Source organism: Dryas octopetala, chromosome 4 (genome assembly GCF_963921425.1).
Source record: "Dryas octopetala chromosome 4, drDryOcto1.1, whole genome shotgun sequence".
Lineage (NCBI taxonomy): Eukaryota > Viridiplantae > Streptophyta > Magnoliopsida > Rosales > Rosaceae > Dryas > Dryas octopetala.
This window is the reverse complement of record NC_141369.1, coordinates 23,576,405-23,596,415: the sequence shown is the minus strand read 5'-3', so window position 1 is coordinate 23,596,415 and position 20,011 is coordinate 23,576,405. Positions and strand designations below refer to the sequence as shown.

The 20,011-nt window shown below is 35.6% G+C and overlaps 2 protein-coding genes across 2 annotated transcripts; one reads left to right on the top strand and one right to left on the bottom strand.

The window, feature by feature from the left end:
• Positions 1-2,743: 2,743 nt before the first annotated feature.
• On the bottom strand, positions 2,744-7,095 carry DND1 (Cyclic nucleotide-regulated ion channel family protein). Its single transcript, XM_086239802.1, has 8 exons — positions 6,833-7,095; positions 6,088-6,727; positions 4,765-4,980; positions 4,321-4,634; positions 4,101-4,212; positions 3,769-4,011; positions 3,607-3,693; positions 2,744-3,513 (listed from the first exon to the last, which is right to left on the bottom strand). Exons 1-8 carry the CDS (start codon positions 6,856-6,858, stop codon positions 3,025-3,027), a joined length of 2,127 nt encoding a protein of 708 aa, XP_086095928.1. The 5' UTR covers positions 6,859-7,095; the 3' UTR covers positions 2,744-3,024.
• Positions 7,096-17,295: 10,200 nt separating this feature from the next.
• Positions 17,296-19,548, top strand: LOC147288501 (RING/U-box superfamily protein). The gene is made up of 2 exons (XM_086241452.1): positions 17,296-17,500; positions 18,145-19,548. Exon 2 carries the CDS (start codon positions 18,299-18,301, stop codon positions 19,103-19,105), a length of 807 nt encoding a protein of 268 aa, XP_086097578.1. The 5' UTR covers positions 17,296-17,500; positions 18,145-18,298; the 3' UTR covers positions 19,106-19,548.
• Positions 19,549-20,011: the final 463 nt, after the last annotated feature.

Sequence of the window (20,011 nt, the reverse complement as noted above, 5' to 3'; positions counted from 1 at the left end):
CTTTGGCTGATCTAGTAGTTGTGAATACTATGGTACCTGCTCAAAGATAATCAAGACCTACTAAATAAGTTATCATCATTATTTCAGATGAAAATTGTTTAAGCAGCCAAACACATAACAATCAACTAGATATTGGTCAAGTGGTATTTTTCTCTATAATATCAGCGAGGTCCAAAGTTCGAATCCCCTATACTCAGATTAAAAAAAAAAAACCCAGAGCATAACGTACCTGCAGAGATGAACATGAAGTTTGTGATGATTTGTGTGAGAGGCAGTTGAAGCAAATTCTAGGGCTTAAAAAAAAAAAAAAAAAAAAAGAACCCCAAATACAGAGATTTGGGGAAGAAACCCTAGAAAGCGCTTTGGGAAGGGAAAAACAAAACAATGTGAGGGATTAGGGTGGCCGGGAGGTCATGATGATGACCTCCATTTTCGTTGGTTGAGACAGAGAGCTGAATGGAGGTTTCTTCTCAGCCCCAAATTTGGAGGAAAATTGGTGTGAAAAATAAAATTTGGGACGAAAAATTGGCCGAGAACTTAGGGTAATAAAGGTGTCTGCCTTGGAACTCAAGGAGTCTATTGTAATTAAGACCGTTAGGATTGGCGGGAATTTGGGCGTTAGGAACTTAATTTCCTAATCCTAATTAATTAACTGGATTTCTTAGGGCTCTGTTTGATTGTGAGTTTGGTATATTCGTTGATTTAGGTTTCCGTAAGTAACAACAACTAGCTGAAATCAAGGATAATTTGATGGAAAATTATATATAGGGAATCTAATTTCTAAATATGTTACATCAGGAAAATAACAAAAAAAAAAAGAATCTCCGCAAAATTGAAAAAGGCTGATTTTAATTGTTGTGAGAACTCAGGGGATCTTAGGACAATTAATAAATTAAATTTTATTCATTCAAAACCGAGGAAAATTTAATTGCCAATATATATGGAAAATTTTACTAACTATAATTTTAAGAGATAATTAGGCTTAGCTCCTTTAGAAAAACAGTTTTTAAATGGACATCGAGGGTGTTTTAAAATTTATAAGAAAATCATTTTAATTCATAATAAATTTTTTTTAATTTATAAGAAAATCATTTTAATTCATACTAAAGTTTTTCCCCGATTTGAAGGGTATTTCCCCTCCTAGAGTGCACCCAAAATCCCGGAGTTAAAACCTAACATAAAGCCGTCAAATGAAAAAGATAAAAGGACTTGATTAAAAACCCTAAATTACTACCGGTTTTAGTCTAAGAAAGACTCATAAAATGGACTGAACTCTAAATCTCACTATTTCAATTATAAATTTAGAATACTAGTTATAAATTCTTTTTTATTTCTTCTTGAACATTATTAGTAGGAAAATGCTTATTACCCCCCAACACACAGCATTTTGTCGTGGCAAAGTTTATCAGTATCTAATTGTCAATGTAAGAATGTGGTATGAATAATCAATATCCGTTTTTAAAATTTTTTGAAGTTAGCTTAAATGGTGGGATGATGTATAAATTAAGATTAGGGTAAATCAAATTAATGTCTTAATTCCCTCTAATATAACAAAAAAAAAAATTCATATTTAGCTCGAACTCAAATAGTGTATTTTAGACAAAAAAATAAAGTGTACTTCATAATTGTATGGCGGAAAAATTTGAGCAAAAGGACTCCAACTTAATTAGGTGTAGGAACCAAATGAGAACTCCGACTTCAAAAGTGCATTCGTTGGAATTAATACTTCACTTAAGTATCAAATAAGGCTACTACGTCAAATCCGTTACATATTATGTTAAAAAGAGGAAAAAAAAAACAAACTAATAGAAGAAAACAAATTAAAAACAAACTAAAAAAAAAGTTATGCTCCTCCCCACCGCACTTCATTGCTTGCTCCAGCGACGACCCCCAACTCTCTCTCTCTCTCTCTTTTTCTCTCTCTACCTGATTGTGATTCAAGATCGGTGGCTTTGCTTCCAGATCAAAGGGAAAGGGTCTGGCGCCGTTCACGCCCAATAGAGAGAGAGAGAGAGAGAGAGAGAGAGAGATGTGTGAAGTAACAATTTTACCCCTAAAACTTGGGACATTTAGATTAAATTGACAGAATAGTCTCATTTGACGTTTAAATAAAATATTAGTCGTAACAAATGCACTTTTGAAAATGAAATCCTGATCTAACTTTGACTTTGACACATAAGTTGAAGACATTTTTCTCAAATTTTCCCTTCTATGGCAAAAGAAAATAAAGATAAAATTATGAGGAAATTGTTATGAGTTATGATCACGTAAGACAACAAAACTTTGGAGTTGTTCGTGGACACTGCAACACAGCAACACAGTGCAGCGAAGAAACAGGAAAGTTGACGTTTCGTTTTTTGTCCGCAATTGCTTAAATAGCTGGAGAACACAACGTCATGTAGCAGTGCTGTTACTCTCTGTGTATTCGCAGACGACATGAGTCCGTTCTAACGCCGGTACTGAAGGAAATGACATGCGCGATTGTTCATTTATTATGAAGCTAAATGACATCACCTCGTACAGATATCAAGGAAAAGACGACGGAATTTAATATTCACAATTAATAACTGTGTCGCTTTAGTCGTACTCACAATATGAAGTGTACAACTGTTGAATTAATGCAGATGGCGCAGTTCAACAGTACCAAATTGGAGCACGTGAGAAACCATGAAATCCAAAGAAACAATCAACTTAATTTACATTGAGACCTCTCATGGAAATATGTTTCGAATTATTGAAGGTTGAAAAATGAGATCATCTTATTAGAGTAGAGAATAGTTCAACATAAGAGTAATACTTTATTTGTGGATATTACATGCGCGCACTTTCAAACTACATCGTAGACCACATCTCTAATATATTGAGATGAGTGGAACCTGCTAGTACGTGATTGACAATGTGATTTGAAAATGCAGAAATAGTTTCATTGTTGTACATGAAGAAGATTTTATTGAGCAATGAAGCGCAAAACAAGAGAATTCAATGGATGAATATTGATAGGTATGTAGCTAGCTAGCTAGCTATTTATTCAAGGTGGTCATGTGGCCTAAGTGACATGAACATTGCAGCATACTGCAAGAGCCTACGCTCGGTGCCTCCATTTGGATCTGTGACAGGAATCACGGGACCTCTAGTCCTCATCCTGTAGCGGCGCCAAGCCAATTGAATATTTACAGCAGCCCATGTTCGCCAGTTGGAGGAGTAGTACCTTGCTGTTCTTTTTAGCCTCTCATTGGCAAATTTGTACCGGAAGTGGTCTGTGATGTATCTAAGATCGACTGCACTGAGGCCAAACGCTTCTGTGGATTCAATGCACACGAATGTCGCGGACGAGGCTGGAAGGCGGTCTATGAATGGCCGGCGGAGGCACCAGGAGAGCAGCTCATCGCCTAGAAACCCGCCCGGTTCAAGCACATTGGTTCCCACCATGCCTTTGCTTAGGCCTTGGCTGCGCTTTATGCGTCCACGCACAATGAATAGCATCTTTGGCACAGGGTCTCCTTCTCTAATTATCTGTAACGTTTTATTGGGATGTGAATTTGTCATCAGTCATCACATAGTTTAAAAAAGGTAGTAGTTAAATCATTTTGCACAAGAATTTGGTACCTTTTCATCTTTAGAGAAGACCAGAGGCCTGACCCTATCGCAGATGTTGTCAAGAATGAGATCATCCAAGTTGTGGAACAGGGGTACCTATATGTCAAATAGTACCATTAATTAATGTATATGATATCAAATAGTAAATGATAATTGTGAATGTCCTATTACCTTTTTTATGAGGTCTAGGCACAGGTAGCGTTTGATTTCCCTTCGGAGCCCTTCAGGCAAGTCTTTGATCAAGTCCATCTCATCTTCTCCGGATCCCCCCATTGTTACCCATCTATGGCGTTCATAATGGCGGACTCTTCGGCGCAAACCAGATGGCAACTGCCTTCGCCTCATCCACCATTCCATGTCTCTACATCTCAGCTGCATTTTTCTTTTCTTCGCCATAACCGCATGCAGGAATACCTTCATTTACAGTATTGATATAGTCAGACTTGGCCACAAAAATACTTCATTAGTATTGATAAATCAATTCATGTATTGTTTTAAGTCACCTGAATGTTCCCAATCAACAAAGTGAAGAGTAGTAAGCCACTGAGCACAATGCATATGCTGAAAATCACTTCTAGCCAGTGACTTGTAGGTTCAAGGTCGTTGCCAAAGGTGCTGTAATTGTTAGCAGAGTAAAGGGACACAATTAGATAAGTGTTACAAGATAGTTGAAGCAAAATTTTGGAATTAAAAATTACAAACTTTACTTGTTTAGTAAGATACCTGAGAGTCATTAAACCCCAAAAGATGGGATAGAGGATCTTGATAGCGAGTGAATTGCTAGATATGACAGGAAGAGCCCATTGATAGATTCCATAATTGAAAGTTCCATTCACATCCAAGCAGAAAGGCGGCTTTCTCACCACAGTTGAGTTGCCACCACAAGTTTTTACTGAGGAAGCTGGTAAAGGGAACTGGTAGCAAACTTCCTCTGAGCAAGACAAAGAGAGATTGCAGTTGGCAATTGTGTCACAATGTTGCCGGAGGCATGAAGCTACACGTTGTATCGCAAGGACATACCAGCATCCCCCAGCAACCTGTAAACAGGAAAAGTAAAAAGTATTAAACATCCAGAATTAATAGAGCTTCAAATTCTCACAATTGAGGCCATGATATGAAGCCTGTAATTTGTTTATAAAGATCGAATTATCGATCAGGTAGACTTACGTGAGAGGCAATAAAGTAGGCGATAAGGTTGAGGCCGAAACCCCACCAAATGGTGCCAAAGATGTATCCTGTGACCTTTTGCATTCTTCTCATCAAGCAGATGCTGTGGTAGACTTTTGGGAGGAATTGAAACAAAAACATTAATAGGAGTATTGTCATTATCACCTTGATCTTCTCTTCTCTGATCAATTTTGGAAGAACTAGCCAAAAGACAGCCTGCAAGAAAACAGAGGCAGAGAGGTTTTCAGCAAAAACATGAAGATTGAGCAAGAGCTAATGATGAGCAGGAAATCAAGAATTTTCGAATGCCAGCCTGCCAAATGGCAATGAGAGGTTCCAAGAAAAGCATTTCTAAGACATTGATTTAAAGTCACCATTCTTCACTTTGAAATTTATCCTTCAAACTATTCCATATATATATATGCAATTTCTCTGCAATTTGGTAACAAACTTTGCAGTTTCTGATCAAAGTGTCATATTGAGGACTATATAATCAAATACTTATTTCACAGGAAAGGCTATATGGTTCTGCATATATGAATGTAGTTCAGTCAGAGAGTATAAGCTGACTGAACTGCAAATCCAAAAGGATGTGGTGTTAGCTGCTAGGGGGTTAATCTGGAAACCACTTGATCCGGCTACAAGTAACCATCTTTTTATCACTCTGTAAATGTTACTGTAGTGTAAATTCTAGAAAAGTTAACTGCGGGACAAGAATATATGTGTAGCTCCTATGCTATAATACCACCAATGTGGGAATAAATTCCTTTCCAACATCATGTCAGAATTGAGAGTAGAGTTCCATGTTGTGAAAAATTCATGATGTATTGTACTTTCTATTCATCACGTGAGTACTGTAACTTAGTAAAACCTCCTTTGTAGTCCCTGTGGATAAGTTTATGTTCCCTCCTCAAAGTTCAAGCTTCAAGGGCCGGTAAGTTTATGTACCACATGCATTTCATTTCAAAATTGAGACCATAACAGATGACATGAAAATTGCCTCAATTCATACAAATCATCAAATTAAATGCATCTGATCCCTAAAGGGTAAATAAAATTACATTGAATATGAAGTAGAGGTTAGCTGATTTATTTTATTTTTTGTCTAAGAGGTTCGCTGATTTTGGTTAAATTCTTAAATGCATGACTCATTTAATAATTTATTTTTGTGCATTATATAGTTGTGTAGGGGGCCTACAGGGCGGCGGGGGTATTAACGGATGGGCAATTTCGTAATTTGAACAAAACTACATGATTGGATTTGAAAGAACCGAAGATGATCATCATCACTGAGACTGAAGTTTCTGACTGAGACTGACTCACCTGAGGAACGGGAAGAATTACGAAGGCGTCGAACCAGAAGCCCTTCAAGGAGCGGACGTAGTGGGATGCGATGGCATGTGCGTCCCACACGAGCTTCCCGCAGCCAACGACGAGCGACTCCCTGGACACGTAGGCGAGGCGGAACTGGAGCCAGAGGTGGCACAAGTGCACGGCGTCGACGCTCGTGCGGAGCACGGTGACGATAGCGGCGAGGCCGCCGTCCATGTAGAGGCAGGGGGTCCCACCGCGGCCGATGGAGAGGGCGTAGAAGAAGAGCGGGTCGACGGCCAGCGCCATGCCACGCGCGAGAAGGAAGAAGCGGTTCCAGCGCTGCACGCGCTTGCTGCGCGGGTCGAGGAGGCGGCCGAAGGGCCCGACGGGGCGCTGGCGGCGGAGGCCCTTCTTGAGGTCGCTGCGGGATTGGATTGGGAACAGGGATGAGCCGGCGGAGGCCTCCCATTGGGGCTGGTGGGCCCCGTCACAGCTGGTGGAGTGGAACACCGGGACCCCCACCTGAGTGCACGCGTAGCATTCGACCGAGCTCGAGATTGGGTTGTCTTCCACGACGTTGCTGTTGTTGCTGTTGTCGCTGTCTGAAGGGCCGTTCTGAGAGTTCTGGCGCCGGAGGAGTCCAGTCCACCTGCATGTACGTGATCACAATTCAAAGTCATGCACGTAAGGGGTATGTATAAATGACACACACAACACAGATACAGAATTAACAAACATAAATATATTTAAGAACCTTGAGAAGGAGAAGTGGGAGGACATGGTGATGGTGAGGAAGAGAAGACAACCATGGGAGAGAGGAAGAGAGAGTTTGATGAGTGGGTGGTGTATAATATTGTATAATAATAAGAAGGAGAGGGTGGTGGGGTTTTGGGGGATGGAAGAAGGAGATGATAATTATACAAGGCGGGTTGGGTTTGGGTTTGGGGTTAGAGAGAGGGTGAGTGTCAAAGTTGTCGATATAACTGTCGAAATTTGTCGCTATTTTCATAGGTGTGTGTGTCAGGTAGCACATGAAGATGGGGTGGCGAGTAAGGTTGAAGGAGTGCTTGGGCTAGTAGCAAGCGAACGTGGTTGTGGTGGGGGCGTCTAAACTGACTTTTCTTCTGGACAACGGGTCCACACCACTGACCACTGCATGTCACCGCCGATCTTTTCAGGACCACCCCCAAGACGTCCCCCCTCCAATTCTTACCCTAAATAATTTTCTATGAAAACTACTGCATCAACTTCAATTAATTCACAGTTAATATATCATCTATTACTTTACACAACTGCGCGCATCTCTCTTTCGACCATGTCCCAAAATTAATTTTTTCAATCATAACTTTATGTGATACGTATGTATTTTTTTCTTTCTCCACTTTTCTGCTCATTTTCTTTCTACATTATTGTTTTTCCTACTAATTCGACAGTGTAGATTAATTATTCATTTTTTTATTACTTTTTAAAGATAATTTATACAAAAATCAATCAAATGAAAGTATGAAACATTGTTTGGTTATCTAATTATAATCAAATTAAATATGTATATATGATGAACTTAACCAATACTAAAATAGTCTATTTATTAAATTATAGTGGAATGACTAAACGAATTTCAATTCGGTTGATATTTTACAAAAATGGTTTTTAAAGAGTACCTAATCTTGAAAATGAATAATTTCTTTTTTCTTTTTGTTGGTCAAAGAAAATGTATAATTTCAATCATGAAAAAAAGAAAGAGAGAAGATAAAAATAAAATGGTGATTAATATGTCTCTTCTCTTTTGTCGCTTAATACGGGAGATTGTAAGTTTACATAATTCCCCTAATAAATTAAATAAAATAGAATTTCGTCGGTTAGTATAAGTTCAAACGGATTGTGACGTTGTTCTGTGCAACTTAATAAACAAAAGGGATAATGTCACCTATGCATAATAGATATATCTGGCTAGCTAGCTAAGACGTTATATTCGGAAGCTTCATCTCCTAACCACTATAATATACTTGGACCAAAAAAAAAAAAACCACTATAATATACCCTGATACAAACAATATATAGTGAAGAATTATTTTCTTACCAAATATTCACGTAGTAGCTAGTACAGACTTTTTTTAAATTTTATTCTTTCTATATATACGGGAAAACATCCAGACAAATATATAATAGATATAATAAACAAAAATCATGGCCAGCAAGGAATAATTAAAGTTCTATAAGAATGTACTACACAATCATTGAGCTGGTCACTTGGTCTTATCAAGTTGGTCTTTAGTAGTTGACAGTCGTAATTTCCCTTGTGTATTATTAAAAAATGGGTAAGTATACTAATGGCCCAAAATAAATATATGCATAAAATCATTTAATTCAGTGCTGGTTGTGGTTGATGGTCTGTGGCATCATTACCGCACATATGTCTCATCAGATCTCATTCTCCTATTAGAACAGAATTATTTTCCTTTTGTATGGCCCAGGAAATTAATTCAGCAGAATACAATTCAATAAAATATATATATGATTTTATTTGGTGTAAAACGTCGGTTCTTTATTTAAAGAATGAATATGAAACGTTTTTTATAACTTTTTAATTTTTTATTATTCTTAACAAGATTTAATATTTTAGAATATGTTTTTCAGAAAAATAAAATAAAATATATAATTACCAATTAAATTAAAGAATAGACGTTTTACAGAACGAAACATTATATCTATTCTCACTAATTATTTTTAATCTAGATCATGACTCATGAGGGGTTTATTCCCACGGTTCGAACACGCAATCAAACTTAGCATCACATTTAAGGTGCCAGAAACTTCTCAATCAGGTTTATACGGTCCAAGATTTTGTCCTTTAAAAAAAAAAAAAAAATTTCCATAACTCTTTGTTAAAATAAAGGTGTCGTGCATCAATTTGTGTCTCTTATATGTTTGTACCTCCATCGATTAAGAAGGTAGGAAAGCCATAAATGAATAAAAGATATTGGCATTCGGCATTCCTTTCTAAGAATATATATATATCATCCCCAACAGCTTTTTGATTGCTTGTTTGTTAACAAAATGGTGGATGTGAAAGCAAACGAATTAATTAAAAGGTACCGTTTTATGTCTGTGTTAGATGCAAATAATTGACATCACATATTTATGATATATGTGATTAATGTTACAGTTGTAATTAAGTGTTACAGTTGTGTATATGTATCAGAAATTTATTAGAAATTTGTACCCATATTATGGCCTGGACCAAATTCTCATGGTAAATTAAAAACTCATTACTTTTCTCCAAAAAGTAGCTAGTTTTTACCTGACCAAATATTATTAGTATTCAAATTATTATTTTTACTTTTATTTATTAATGTTGAATCATTTTTTTTTAAGTACGTCTTCTTCCACGGATTAGATGCTACCTTATAACTTACACAAATCATTTTATTTCTTTTTTTTTAATCTTAATCATGTATTTATTATTTAATGGTGGAGAGTACGAATAATTAATTTGTAGCACTTTTGAGTGTAAAGTATGATTACTTCCATATATTAGTAATTCTTAAATTTATATTACACAGTTATAATTGAAATAAACAAAAACCATGAAACTAAAGAATTCAAATTCGACAATAATTGCAATATCGATCATTTCAATTATCGCTTTCATTGTGCTTAAAAGCCGATTAGCCTTTACTTTATGATAATGTTTTGTCCTTCATGCATTAAAAAGATTCTGTTACTTTCTTACTTATGTGTGCTTATCTTTTCGTTTTCTTTTTCACCGATGGATATATAGTGATCTACGTTTAATCATCTTTAAAATGTGAGATGAAAGAGTGATAATCTCAATTATTGGAGTCGAACCGTAATCCAACAAATACAGTACTAAATTAATTAAGCTCAAAGCTTCTTCGCCCAACCTTTTAATTTCCTGTGTGCTGTACTACTGTGTTTGCATGGAATATATATGATGGGGTTCGTCAAAACTCTCTCTCTCTCTCTCTCTCTCTCTCTCTCTCTCTCTCTCTCTCTCCCCCTCCATTCCCAGCTGCTTGTGAGTGCATGCATGGAAGGTTCCTATATGAAGCCCAAAGTAGTAGACAAAGCATCTTATGTTATGAAATTAAATGCAAACGCCTGATTCTGAACAACAATACAAAATTGATGCAGTTCTCTGGCCCCAAACATCGCCTTGTAATTTATCTTTTGCAAGCAAGAGGCTATGGGCCACAAAATAAATAGGATCAGGAATCATCCAAATTTAACTACTCTTTCAATATATTTATCTGCTTTGCACAATGTTCTTTTCATGTTTTATATATAAGATGTTAATTAGACAGTCTATTAAGACCAATTATATAATTCCCTTCAGAAGCCATTGTGATCATTGACAACTTGACAAAATAATATATTTATATTACTGTTTAATAAAAAAATATTATATGACACTCGTCTTATATATATATATGCTGTATGAAAGTTAGCATTACCAAACCAATTATTGGTTGTTAATGATTTGACATTAAGATAAATGGATTACCTTTATGTGCAAGGTAGCTAGACTACCCAAAAACTCATATCTGATCAACTCATTGCTCGATCCTTTTCTTTATTCAGAGAATAAATGTTATCATCATCATCAATATATATCAGAACTGGGATATACATAGCTTCATGTATATGCGTATGGCTTTATGGGTTTCTCATAAAGATGCATGCATGGATGGATGGATATAATATATAATTAAAAACAAAATCTACATTTTGGGATTGTGCATGCATGTTTTTTCATTTTATGAGTTGCATCTGGAGCTAGCTTTAGAGAGCAGGGAGACCACCCCCCTTGAGAATCTTTTATCAGTCTGAAATGAAATGAGATTCGATTAAAAGCAAAAAAATGTAAAATGGATCAATGTCATTGGTCTAGAGTTTAGCATATGTGCTTATAAGTCTTGGGCCTCTTCACCCATTGTCAATTGATTTTGAGTTGGATGCTCTAATTCTATCATGGTATCAGAGCTTGGTTATCCGCGTGTAAGGCCCAACGGCTACACGTGTTCTCACGTCACCCAATTCAATTTGTTCACGTGTAAGGCTCAAAATATCGCCACACGTGCGGGGGCGTGTTGAGAGTAATGTGGAGCAATGTCCCACATCGGAAAACTAGAGCTTAGCATATGTGCTTATAAGTCTTCGGCCTCTCCACCTATTGCCAATTAGTTTTGAGTTGGATGCCTTAATTCTATCAATTGGGAATATATGTTTGGAAGTGTTGCATAGATGTTTGTTAAGTTTTGTCAGATTGTTACTCAAAAGCAAAACGTGATGCACGGCTGTGCCCTGTAAAGAATCATTTGAAAGCTGTAAAATAATGGCATCAAGAAAGGTATCAATAATTGTTGCCCAAAAGGCTTCAAACTTTCCCTTTAATTTGGTGATGATCCATCTGAATTATGATTAACTAGCTAGCTTGAAACATATAACATTAATTAATTAATATAAATAATGCTTTACCCTATCTTAATTATAAATTAGTATGATGTCAATAAGAGCCCAAACTAGCCAGCAGGAGTTCCCTCTGTCAGCTAGAGGCACTGCCTGCATGCATTGTCTGGTACTATTCTCTCTAAGATTTATGAAGTATTGTTCTCGCTTTCCTTCTGGAAAATCATTGTTCAAATCAAATGACCATTTCAGAATCAATAACTAATTGAGTAAGTTTGGTACGTACAAATGCATGATTGGGCTACAATTGCATGCAAAACCTTTCAAATTGACACTTTATTTTCCCAAAGTAGGGTATTTCAACCCAGATCCTCCTACTACAAATATCGGTATTTTCCATATATATATATATATATTCTAAGTCATACTTTATATTTTTAGTTACGTTCTATATTTCCAGGAATTTTAATTTCTTCATGATCATGAAGAAAAATTCCAGCTTCCTTTATTTTTCTGATTGTTTTTAACTCAGCCTCTTTGACATATTAATATTCGCTAAGCATATTGACATATTAATATTCGTTAAAGTTTTCAATTAATTGCCACCCAATTTTGTGTCACCAATGAAGGATGTTCTTTACTCACATTTCTTGTAGTGGCCTCTTAAAGAAAATTAAAAACAACAAAGAACTGTTGGCCATTTAATTAATAGGTGAACATATATAATGTTGAGTGGTGATGAGTGAAATAAGTTGATCGATAAATCCGCCATTTCATATATCTTATGCATAATGAAAGTTAAATTAGAAAACAAATTAAAACACACACACATGTGTGTATATATATATATATATATCAACATCAAAGTATCAAACACACTGTGGATGAGGTCCTACAAAGTTTGGATTTAGAGGGTAAAAGAAAATTAAGAATAGAGACAAGAAACATTGAACATCAATACTGATCAATATATCTGTATTCCTCACAATAATTGAAAAGGCCATAGGCGGTAGTGTACACTTAATTACTTGTTCATGCATGTGGCACCCTCTCTATTCTAAATTTCAAATCAACTACACGTACGTACATATTCTTGGTCAAATATTTGGTCCGTACCCATTACATTGCCGTACCAGCTACACTAATTTAATTTCCCAAGAGATCGATCCCTCGAAAGAAGAAATGGAATTTGTATTGGTTCGTTTGGGTAGGCAAATTGTAGATATAAGTTATATAACATATATGTGAACTAGCTAGATCGAAAATGATGGAGAGAAATGGAATCTTCCTACAAGTTGGAAAGTGGTGTCGTTTTCGATTCTTCTGTCATCATCATATCGATCGAATACTACTCTACCATGCGCAGCCATACAGCACTTTACCAGTTTGCAGGGTCCTTGCCTTTCCTATTTCAGAGCTAGCTCATGAGCTCCCTCGCCACCAATTACAAAATTTCCCTTTACTTTTTGTTTCTTAAATCACAAATTATTCACAATATATATATAGTAAAAACAAATTAAGCATATCAAACACACATATATATATATATATATATATATATATATGCTTAATTATGAGTGCGAGAGTACTGATCTGGGTGTTATGATTTAAGATAACGCACTTAAAATTTGTAATACAAAACTAGCTAAAATTCAAAGTGAAACAATGATGAGACAAGCGTATGAGCCGGAACATGTGAGTAATGTCCCTCCGGCACCGTTCATGACATGAAAGACTCGTTGAAAATGGTTCCAACATTTTCATGGCCTCTTTTTTTTTCTTTTTTTTTTTTTAAGAGAAGACATATTTAATTTGGGTGTAAAGTGGAAGGTTCCTTAAATAAAAGGTACAGCAAGTTACCGTGTATATACAACTACAAGTGGGTGTTCAACTACAATCCAATTAAAGCACTCGAGCTACTGATCCAGATTCCAGACCAAGGAAAATCAAGTGGGGTCTCCAGTACGTAAGTGCTCTTGTTCGAATTCGATTTCTTCTCAATAAATATGGGTACCTATTAATAATTGATCAGCAAATAATAAGAGTGGGGTCCTAGCTCACTAGTACTACTTGTCACTTTTAGTGTGCCAGTTCAACATCGATCTTCTGTGGATGATGAAATCCAAGTTATTCAACCATCCAAAATTAATATATTAACAAGTATTTCGATATATTAATGATAATTTAAGTACTGGAACTGGAAAAACATTAGTTAAAGTCAAATAATTGATAGAGTGTATCTTGATCATCAACTTTGCTTTCAGAAGAGTTTAGTAGGACCCGGTCCCTTTTTAGATTCTTCGTTTGATTCGAAAATACTTTGATAATGGATCTCTCAAGCTGATTGGTACCTGAACATCGATTGTGAAAAAGTGATAATGAATTTATGTACCAAAAAAAAAAGGAGAATGGATTTGGAGGCAAAAGAAACAGCAGTACATACACTTTGTTGGGTTATTCAACTTATTCTTGGCATTCACAATTTTCAAGGCAAAACGTGGTGCACGGCGGTTGGTAAAAGAATTTGAAAATTGAGACTTTTTTTTTCGGAAATGAGATCTCTCATATTACGCACTTAATCAACGGAAAATCATTCTAAAAAAAAATGAGTAACATCCATGATAGAACACCCTAGAAAACTTAGCGAGCCTATGGGTCGCATTAATTACTAACTAAAACAAGACAAAACAAAAGATTTATGTGAATTAGTTCAAGACAAAACAAGTTTGGCATTATAAAATTTAATTAAATTTACAAAAATACTTACTTAATAGTCACTAAAAGATATTTGTATATTCATATAAATATATATGTATATGTATATAGGGCTCTTAATAAGCTTATTTAAGAGATCTTTCATGGGGCTTACTCTATAGAGTATTTTTATAATCAGAATCATCTTTTTTTTTTTTGTCTTCACTGATGGATCATTTTTGTACAAAATTAGAAAAATCGGAAATCATTTGATCGTTGAATAAATTGTCACAATTTCAAGTGTTTATCGAAAATATTTTGTTCGTCTATTTGTTTTATCACAATTAAATATCTTAATGATTTCTGATTTGTCTGATTTTTTATATAAATGATATTTGAATAGATACTAACAAAATAAATAGTTCGGATCGTTGACAACATAAAATGGGCCTCATAAGGGATCCCTTAAATAAAATGATTTGAAGAATCTATTAAGGGAAAGGGTCTATATATATTAATGTTCTTCTTGGATGTCTCTAAATAATTATATGTCTCTCATGCATATATAGAAGAAAGTAATTAAGAGTACGTATTAATTAAGTGAGAGGTAGCTATATATATACATACATGGAGGGCCACATGTATTAAATTTCTGCCACTTGACACACAACCTTTTGTGATCGATATAACATCTTGTACGAAGCCGAATAAGTAAAGACCAGGCTGAAGAATAAGCAACATCATTGAAGCAAGTTGGACCAGGGGAGGGGACCATCCACCCTATATATATTCCTATATATAGTAAAATCAGAACGCTCCTTATAATATATATATATATATATAACAAACTTAATTTCAAGAATAACTCATATTACATAATTATGATTGAAATACGAAAAATAAAGATAACAGAAAATTCAAATCTATGTAGATATATATATATATGTAATATTCTTTTTCCAATAGAATAAAATTAATGATTAAATATATGTTAAGAGTCAATTTAATTACTGATGGATAACAAAAATGTTTTCGTAAATAATTAATAACTATGTTGATTAATTACAGATATTGTGCAATTCAAATTTGGGAAATTCAAAACTGAGAAAAAAGAAAAATGAGAGAAGTTAAAATTTGAGTGAGAAATAAAAAGGAAGAGCAACCAAAACCTGTAATAATTAATATGAAATATAATTAGCTGGGTTTGTCGCAGAAGTGTGTATACAAACAACATAATTAAACAAGGCTGTGACTTGTGAGAGAGAAGTGAGAGCTAGAGAGCAACTAGAAGTACTAGACTAGCTTGAACAAGTACTAGCCACACTATATATACAACACCACAGCTGCTGGATAAAGGCTTAAAGCAAAGAGCACATAGAGGTAGCTCAATGGCGGCCAATACCCTCCTCCCCAAGAGAGAGCAATTACTAACGTGCATAATAAGGATATGAGAGAACATGCATTAATAACGTGGACAATTACCCTTATACATGAGAACAAGAAACAGGGTTTAATTATAGTTTAGTGTTTAAGGCTTGTATATAAAAGGAAAAAAAATAGAAACACAAAACATTATATTTTATCTTTGGATATAAACATAATGTCGGTATAGAAAATATATTCGAAATCAAAAGTTTGAATACATTGCTATCACTTGTAAATTAAATAAAAGAAAACGAAAGAAGTACAAGGCAAACAAAGAGATGTGAAATTCACATGAACAAGCTAGAAGCTAGGATATCTTATGATCTTATCCTTGATGGTTGAGATGACCAAATGGGTTGTTATTTATTAATTAGCGTATCACACACCATATATATCTGGGTCCCCTCATTTTTTGGAATTTTTGGAGGTAAAAGAAAAACATTAGGCATTCCAAACTTGATGGTTGATGTATAAGTTGCTCGAATAATATAGAAAAAGACAACATCCAACCTCACTCACTCATCTCATGTGGGGCCCCCTATTACACTGTAACATTGCATTTATGATCATTTTGTTACCACTTTCTTGGTTTGGGCACGTGGCAGTCACCATACCTTTTTTTTTGGTGGTCCTGTACCATACATACCTTCTAAAGTTATAGAAATAAATCATGAATCGATTTCAATCCTCCCAAGTCCCAATCCAGTATTATTATATGTACTTCATGCCGTACATATATATACCACCTAGCTCTGACCTGTAGCAATCAAGAAATTTTGATCACAAAAGTGAAAAGAAAGAGAAATGGGATGAATAGCCAACTACCCAACCTAGCTTGTTATATCCCTTGTTGTAATATGATGTTACTTTCATCAATTACTTCTGTAATAATTCTATTGAATCATTAATTTCCATTGGAGCGCCAATGACCATTTGTAATTTAGTGATAAAATTTTAGTTTTTTTTTTTTGTCAAAGTAGATTATTAATTCAAATATCATTAATTAACGCCAAATATTGTTGATCTTAATAATAACAATAATAATAATATTTCATAGGGACTACCATAAGAATTGATTAAGCATAATGTATAATATAAATACATAAGATAAGAGTACGTACGATTTAATTAACTAGCATTAATTGCTTTTACGCTTGTGAATGATTCTGAATCAATGAAATGTGTGAAGTCTTATATCCACTAATAATTGCCAATCATTTAGATTGAAGATATGCACTATGTTGGCCCTTAAAAATTTTCTGCGTGTCCACACTTATGCTTAAAAAGGATACATAAATTTAGAGATTAATTTGATATACAAGATTTGTCATTGAGTAATTTTGGGCCAGGACCTGGTTCAGGCCTGGTTTAAATCATGGTCCAATACATTTTCTAAATGGGGCACACACTTGAAGCCTAATAGCGATATTCCTCTAGCGTAGGCCTAGGCACATCAACCCATGGGCTATATAGCCCACCACAATTGCTAGCTTTTGGGCTAAGTTTAATAAATGGACTTGAATTGACGGACGGGCTAGTTATCTTGAGCCCAAATGAAAGGTAATCAAAACACTGCGTTTGAAGCTTCACGTGGTGCGGCCAAAAAAAATAAAATGTTTACGTGGTCCAAATGACCGACGTCGTCTACTTGACGCCGTTGTCATCGGCTTTAAGCAGAGCCACTTGGATCACATACGGAGCTTCGAATGGCGACCCACGCCACTACTCCATCGGTTACTCTCTGAATCCCCAAAACCAAATTTCACAACTTTTCATTTCCTTCACAGCTCCGAGAGTGAGAGAGAGGGTTTTCTGAACTCTCCCCCATCTCCCCCACATTCAAATTTGCTTCGAAATCGCTCCACAACAATCAGTAAGACCGCCATCCATTTCTCTTTTTTTTCGTTTGATTCTTTCACTTTTGTTTTAGAGGGTTTAGGGTTAATTTTACAGACTTGTGCTCAAGATTTCAGAGACGGGTCAGCTTTTTTCTTCTAAAGTTTAGATCTTTTGTCTAAAGTATATATAGATTAGGTTTTTTTTTTTTTTAGGTGACATATGTTATGGCTGGGTTAATGATTGTCTGATTGATTAATTGGCTACTGGGGTTTAATCACTATTTTAATTTAGTTGCAAAAGGAATTGGGTAATAACTTTATGAACTTGCAAGTTAGACATTTTTTTGTTTCTGTACAGTTATTGTACCTTTTATCATTATCCTTTTATGTGGTAATTTTGAATGTGATTGTATGTGTTCTGTTCACTTATTTGTATAGTCTTTTCACATTACTACTGAGTAGATGCCAAAATATTGTTGAGTTTTTGGTTGATTCCTTATGCATGTGTTATGTGTGGCTTGCCTTGTACATATTCAGCTTGCTATTTGAACACATAGATGCAATTGGTAGATACATTAATGATCTTGAACCTGAGAATGTACTTAGTTTAATTCCAAGTGCAGTGGAATTAAACTGTGTGTATTTGCCTACTGAATTTACCATGTGTATTGTTCTTCAGGTTTGAGTTTTAGAAATGCATGCTGTTGGCTGTCATTATTGGCTATAGGACACCTTCAATGCCTCGGATTATCTTCATTGTGCTTACTTTGAGATACTGCTACAGTAACCTCAGTTAGTGGTGCTGTGTTAATGAGACACCTGTTGTGCTCAAAATGTGGAATTTTGCATCCAGCTGCATAGCTGGAAGTGTTGGATTGAAAAATGATTCTTTAAGGCCGACACAAGCTGCTTCTGAATGCTCCGACGATGAGGGTTCTTCTGTTGTTGGCAGAGAGGAAGGACTAGAGTGTCCCATATGCTGGGAATCCTTCAACATTGTTGAAAATGTGCCCTACGTTTTATGGTGTGGCCATACCCTCTGTAAAAATTGCATTCTGGGACTGCAATGGGCTGTTGTCAAATTCCCCACTCTACCAATTCAGCTTCCGCTTTTTATCTCCTGCCCATGGTGCAATCTCTTATCCTTCCGGCTGGTTTACAGGGGAACTCTCAAATTCCCACGCAAGAACTACTTTCTTCTCTGGATGGTTGAGAGCATGAATGGTGATAGAGTGAAGTCTCATTCTACCTGCTCTGGTGATCATCACCCAGTCTGGCCAGTAAATGGAAATGTATCAATGGGAAGTCAAGTGAGCCACAGTAACCACAGGAGGGGACAACATACTCGCCATCTTGAACCAGCAGGTTCAAATCACAATCATGGCCTTGTCAATAATTATCTTAGTGTGGAGCGGTTGCATTCTTCCCTTCGGAAGTCACTGTTTTTCTTCGTTCACTTGACAGCAAAGTTCCCACTGGTTGTCATATTTCTTCTCATCATCTTGTACGCAATACCTGCCAGTGCAGCCATATTGGCCTTGTACATACTTATCACGGTTCTGTTTGCTCTCCCGTCATTTCTTATTTTGTACTTTGCATATCCTAGTTTGGATTGGCTTGTGAGAGAAATCATCAACTGAGGTGCTGTTGGCTACTTTGTTTACAAGCACTGTGAATATAAGTTTGCTCCTACTTAATGGTGCCTCTTATCCCTATGTCAAGTATGTAGACATCCGCAATTCGACGACTTACCAGTTTCCAAGATGAGCAGTTATTGTTCTCCAAAGCTGCTTGATCTCAGTACTCTTATCTTGTTAGAATCATTTCTGCTCCTGTAGGCGTTGGCTTGGGCATGTTAGTTTCTCAAATTTCGTTCAAGAAGATGTAGATCCAAATAACATCAAATTTCGTTCAAGAAGATGTAGATCCAAATAACACATCTGCCAACAGATAGTCGCTTCATGCATATTCAATGCTCTTGCTAGAATACAGTTAAATAGGTAATTAGTACTTGCGAGGTTCTTGTTTGTATGAAAACTTGTGTTGATTAAATATATTTTGTAGTTCTATGGCTGTTATGTAACTTAGTTCTAGTTGTTTGGTCTGCTGGTGATGGGTTTTGGACGAAATTATTAAATATGGTTGTATTTAGAAAAAAAAAAAAAATGCAATTCAAATTAGTTTGCATGGTAATCAGGCTGTTGAAATTATATGAAATTCAACCTCCCCTTTCAACCAATGCATTCATAATATTTGATCTTCTTGAAGGCTCTTCCTATTCGCTCTCAAATAAGTAAATTTGACTCGGAAAAAAAAAAAAAAAAATCGTTGATGGATGACTTAAAACTTCTTTGAATTTTTCTTTCTTCCTTTCTGGTCAAAATCAAAATCTATTCATCTAACACAATTTCACATGACATGGTTCTAGGAGAAGTATACCAGAAACTTCTCCTAGTTATCTTTCCCCACCGTCCACAATAAATCTAAAATCTATAGAAAATCCATGTCAGACAATCCGACTAGACCCTCCACGTGTCAAAAGCATA